At 47.8% G+C, this 5,451-nt stretch overlaps 1 protein-coding gene across 1 annotated transcript; it reads left to right on the plus strand.

Annotated features, from left to right (window-relative positions):
* Positions 1–123: 123 nt before the first annotated feature.
* Positions 124–4,186, plus strand: ATP5F1E (ATP synthase F1 subunit epsilon). The gene is made up of 3 exons (XM_024750159.1): positions 124–393; positions 2,446–2,572; positions 4,028–4,186. Exons 1-2 carry the CDS (start codon positions 362–364, stop codon positions 2,567–2,569), a joined length of 156 nt encoding a protein of 51 aa, XP_024605927.1. The 5' UTR covers positions 124–361; the 3' UTR covers positions 2,570–2,572; positions 4,028–4,186.
* The last annotated feature ends 1,265 nt before the right edge of the window (positions 4,187–5,451 follow it).

Below are 5,451 nucleotides of genomic sequence, written 5' to 3' on the forward strand. Positions count from 1 at the left end.
CTACACAGCCGCGCGTTCCCTCCAACTCCCCTCTTGCCGCCCCGCCGCCCCGCCGCCGCCTGAGCCACTACGCAAGCCCGCGGAGCCAATAGGAACGCGCGGCCGGCCGGCCCGCCCGGGGATTGGCACCCGCGGCTCGGGCCGCGCGCCCCCATTGGCTCGCGGAGCCTGGAGGATTCTGCGATGAGACGGCAGAGGCCGTTCGGGAAGGCGGGGCGGGGCAAGAGGCGGTGGGATAGGCAGGTCCGGAGCTCCGCCCCTTCCGCTTCTCAGGCCTGACCTTCCGGTAGCCGGCCTGCAAGCTGAGCCGACCTTGACGGGTCCTGGCGATTCGGCCCGACGCGCCCCCTCTCGCGACATCATGGTGGCGTACTGGCGACAGGCTGGACTCAGGTAGGGCCGGGCATCGGGAGGGGCGGACAGCTGGGGCGCGGGGAGGTCCGGGGCGAACCGGGGTCGGAGGTCACGCCGGGCGCGGCGGGGGTGGGGGTGGTCCCGGCGAGTGCGGCCCCAAGATGGCGGCCTGCGGGCGGGGAGGCCGGGTTCACGGCCGTGGGATGCGGGCGCGCCGGGTCCGAGCACCTGTCCGCACCTGCCGGGGGCGCCGCCGAGCACCTGTGCGCCGCCTTGAACGCGCTCGACAAGTGCCGTGTCTTCCCGTGGACGGCGCTTCTCACCCGCGGGGCCTTTGTCCTTTAAATTACACTCGGTTGACGTTCTAGAAGTAACAGAGCCACATACAACTTGAGAACTCGAAGGAGCGGGGAGAGGTCTCAGGAGGTAACCACGGTCACCATACCTGGCCGTTCTAGCATTAAGGTGGGGCCTTTTAAAATAGCATATCCATCTTTTATTTAAATTAGCTCCTGTTGCTCTCAGGTTTCATTATTGGTAAAACGGCTGAGCCCTTGGTAAGGTGTACAAAGCTCTGCCACAAGGCGAGTGGTGGCTCTTGGGAAGCCAAACTATGGAACCCACTGGAGGACATGACTTCTGGTGAAACGGAGACACCATGGATCTAGGTGTCACACCTGGTTTCTTTGCCTGTGCACCCAGTTGAGCCGCTCACCTGGCTCAGGTTAACACACCTTGTTGCTTGACTAGATTAAGTAGCACTTCCTAGTAGTGACCGTCTGTGGTATGTGACTGTGGGCAACCCAAGTGTGTCCTGACTTTCAAGGTCAAGCAAAGTTCTGTACAGTTGGAAGGATGATGGCCCCAGTCAGAGGGACCGTGTATTAAGCACCTACTACGAGACAGGTGGGGCAATCCTGCTCTCCACACTTTGTCTTTCCTCCTCCCTACCACCAGTGAGGCAAATACTGTTATCCTTCTGCTTTGTTCCATTGTTTTTACAGAATAAATTAGCCCAAAAGATGGAACAACTTAAAATTCACCAATTAGTAGGAGTGGAAGCAAGAATTGGAATTCCTGCCTCTGGCCCAAAAAAAAAAAAACCTGAAACATGAGAAAATAGTCAGCAGCTCCCTCCCCTCTGCCCTTCCTGTTTTCAAACAGTGTAAAAAGTGAGCTGACATCTTTTGGAAAATAAGATGTTGATGGGAGTCCATCTACCAAACAGGAAGCAGGCTGTTAGATATTTTGCTAGAATTGATGATGTTCTCTAAGGACGTCTCAGTTTAATTTAGAAACCTTGCTTGGGAAGTATTTTCAATGGCAGGCCTGACAAGCAGAATCCAATATTCTCAGGAAAACCTTTAAATAATCAGAAGTAGACCTGTTTTAATTCAAAATAGTTTTTTTCCCTCTTTTAATTATGTATACTTTACCTTGTAAGAATAATAAAAGAAAAAATTTTAAATAGAGAAATGGAAAAAGACCACTCGTATCCTCTGTTAACATTTAGGACTGTTTACTGTGCTGTGGGATTTTTTTCTCTAATATATGCATCTTTTATTTCAAATTAATATGTATTAAAGAGAAAACACTGCAAAGAAGAAAAACCAAAAATCACCTAACCCCAATTAAGACTTTGATATATTTCTTTCTGCTCTTCTTTTTCTTTGTGTAGATTCCTTTTGCATTAGTCATTTTTTTAAATTAATTAACTTTTTTTTTTTTTTGGCTATGTTGGGTCTTTGTTTCTGCGCACAGGCTTTTCATTGCGGTGGCTTCTCGTTGTGGAGCACGGGCTCTAGGGCGCACGGGCCTCAGTAGTTGTGGCTCGTGGGCCTAGTTGCTCCGCGGCATGTGGGATCTTCCCGGACCAGGGTTCAAACCCAAGTCCCCTGCATCGGCAGGCAGATTCTTAACCATTGCACCACCAGGGAAGCCCTGCATTAGTCATTTTTAAGTTTAGTTCTACAATGATGTACAGTCCAACCAAAATGAAAAGTATAGGAAGAAAAACAAAAGCACAGTCACACAGCAAGTCTGGCTGGATCATTGATAATTAGCTTTATATTGTCTCTCGTGTTCCTCCAGCTACATCCGATACTCCCAGATCTGTGCAAAAGCAGTGAGGGATGCACTGAAGACGGAATTCAAAGCAAACACCGAGAAGACTTCCGGCAGCAGCATAAAAATTGTGAAAGTGAAAAAGGAATAATCTGTAAGTTGTTGGTGGATTTAGAGAAAGAGCTGCATCTTAAGTATTTAGAGAGCTTTTAAAAATCAAAATAATTTTAGTTCTGCCTTCTGTCCACGTTTGGTCCATCAGCACATCTAGAAGTTAGTTAGTGGGATGATAATGTCACGCATACAGGTTGAGGAAGCCCCGTGGCATCATCAAAGAATGTCATTTCGAGGCCCTGACAAGCAGAAGTAACCTGCCACGTTGATTTTCAGTTCATTGAGCAATGCTAGGTAGAAAGCCATCTTATTTTAATTAAACCTGTTTCACGTGTCTGCACAAAATCAAATAATTCGGAGGATAAACTCCCCACTTTTATAATTGTTACTGGAGTTATGTAACAGTGCAGGAGCATGAAAAATTACAGTTCTTTGAGTTTTTATTTCCCCCGCATCTGCTCATGTTCTCACAAATCACTACTTCCCGAACGTAGGGCTACAAGTACAGGCAAGGCTCCTGCTATTTTATCAAGCAATAAAATCGGCAAGACCCTGCAGTGAATACTGTTTTGCTAAATTTATGTTTTCAGAGTTTGGTTCATTTTATTTCTGATGTTGGCAATGCGAAGTAAGGCAGTTTCGTACAGTTGATAAGTTCAGACTTTCGTGTTCCAAACTATTAAAGTGATTTGATCTCTAAACTGTTTTCTTGACATTATTATTTCGAAGATCAAGCGAGGCAAATTACCAGAAAGCTGTTTTTCAGATTTAATTTTCTTGTTTAGCTTTAAAAAAGCTTCAGACCCGCAGTTGCAGGGAAATGTGATAAATAGTAATCCTTTGGCAGCTTGTGGTTATGAGCGATGTTACTTATTGGAACTGTCTCCCCTAAGCACTTTTCATTTTCATTTTGAATTAGTAAATATTTTATTACAAGTCTGGAGATGTGGTGTTGAGCCCTTTTTCTGGGGCTCTCTGTCTGATCTCATAATTCTGAGGAATGAGACCTGGTTTTAGGTTGGGTTGTTTTGTTTTAACAACGAGCTAACTGAGAAAAATCACCCAGCCTGTGCCTGCAGCATGGCCGAGCCAGACTCCGCATCGAACTCCCTCCACCTTGTAATGTCCTTTGGGCCAGGAAGTAGTAGTGTCCAGCTCCGGTAAGCAGAACAGTGACCATTCTCTATCCATCGTGCTGGGGACGCAGCCCCACCGCCTCAGCACAGGGGATTTAGCGTCTTTTAAAGGCAGAGTGTTTCTTTATTGCGGGGAGAGTGTTTGGTTTTTCTTAGCAGGGAAGTGCCTCTTCGGCTAAGGCAGTGCACGTGAACCTGCACTTTCTACAGCTGAGAGCCAGGGTTTATCACCAACCGAGTGGACTGGGTCTGCAGTCATATTATACTGCTCGTTATAAGGAAGTTACTTTCCCTATTCGTGTTGGATTTTTAAGAAAACGTGAAGGACTGGCAACTTGCTGTTTCTCTTTTCCTCCTAGACCCTGACTACAGCTTGAAATGCTGCGTGCTCACGGTGAAGATGTGTGGGCACGTGTTACGGCAGATTGAAAGCGATCCCCCTTCGTGGGGGGGCGGGCGGGGAACCTGTCTTGTTCATAGACTGACAATGCCGATGCATTAAAGTACAGCTCACTCTTGCTGTTGGTTTTTGGTTTCTTTCGGACTTTTTCTGTTTGGGAACTACCACACCACTGCAGGATTATGATCATATGAACCAGGGCTTTTTAAAGGACAACAGTGAATTCCCTGGTGGTCCAGTGGTTAGGACTCCGAGCTTCCACTGCACGGGGCACGGGTTCGATGCCTGGTCGGCGAACTAAGATCCTGTAAGACGCACAGCTTGAAAAAAAGAAAAAAAAAGTTAAAGGGAGAACAGATATCATATCGAGTGACCAGAGGGATCCAGGAGACATTTTGAAAACGTCTCAAAAGAAAAGGTTCTCTTTTTCGTGACGTAATTGACAGAATTGGGCTCCGTCATTGAGGCTGTCTTGCCCCTTGCCTTTGAATTGCAGACGTCATGTCAGAGCAGTGGGTTGGGGTCAGGGGTGGGCCGGGTTGTCCGCTGGCCTCGTCCTTCTGCGCCGGCAGCCGTATCCAGGTGGTGCGACTCAGCAGGCTGAGTGCGAGTAATTATGGAAAGCGGAGATGAGAAGAAATGCTAAATTGTAGTATTCATTTTCTATCGTGCACTTCAGAGCTATCGAGAAGTACTGTTGTCGAAATTCACTAAGCACAAGATACTTTTCACATTGTCTTATGAGTGAATCTTATATTCTGGGAGCACTTCTCACAGGAAACGAGGCAAAGCCGCTCAGCAACACGCTTACCGAGCTGACGGCCGAGCTGACGTGAAAATCTAAGCTTCTGGACTGCAGGTCTAGGGCACGATCATGACAGCAGGTCCATGGTGTTTTCACCGTGATTCATTTACCTATTAAATATTTAGGGTGGAAGAATTGTTGCCAGCAGGGTGTTTTTCTCTTTCTTGGAAACTTGAAGGCACTCAGCCAAGTAAAACCCCAAAGTTTACAAAGTTGCAAAGTTAACTGCTTGATTTTTTACCCACTTCTGGAGATGGAGAGAGACACTTGGACAGGAAATGTTGAAACACCGGTTTAGCTTCTGCCCCAGGACAGGTTCTCAGCTTGGTACTTAAGCTAACAATAATTTATCACGGCCACTCCGCCATGCCAAGGATGAGGGCAAGAAAACGCCTTTGTTGTTGGCTTCTGGAGAGGACTTCCTGCCCTGGACACTTGACCTACAGGCTTTATCTCATTCTTGGCATGGGGCACACGAGGAGCTGCAGGGCTGGACAGAAGCAGCCTACGAGCCCCTTGTGCCCTGTGCCTCAGGCTGTTGTCCTGCTCTTTTGAAGTCAAGGCCCCTCAGTTGTCAT

Source organism: Neophocaena asiaeorientalis, unplaced genomic scaffold (assembly GCF_003031525.2).
Source record: "Neophocaena asiaeorientalis asiaeorientalis breed wild unplaced genomic scaffold, Neophocaena_asiaeorientalis_V1.1 scaffold606, whole genome shotgun sequence".
Classification (NCBI taxonomy): Eukaryota; Metazoa; Chordata; class Mammalia; order Artiodactyla; family Phocoenidae; genus Neophocaena; species Neophocaena asiaeorientalis.

Excerpts from the sequence above, each read along its gene's own strand:
- ATP5F1E (XM_024750159.1), top strand. The coding sequence starts at position 362 with ATGGTGGCGTACTGGCGACAGGCTGGACTCAG. Across the intron at positions 394-2,445 it reads TGGCGACAGGCTGGACTCAG|CTACATCCGATACTCCCAGA; the intron begins GTAGGGCCGGGC and ends GTGTTCCTCCAG.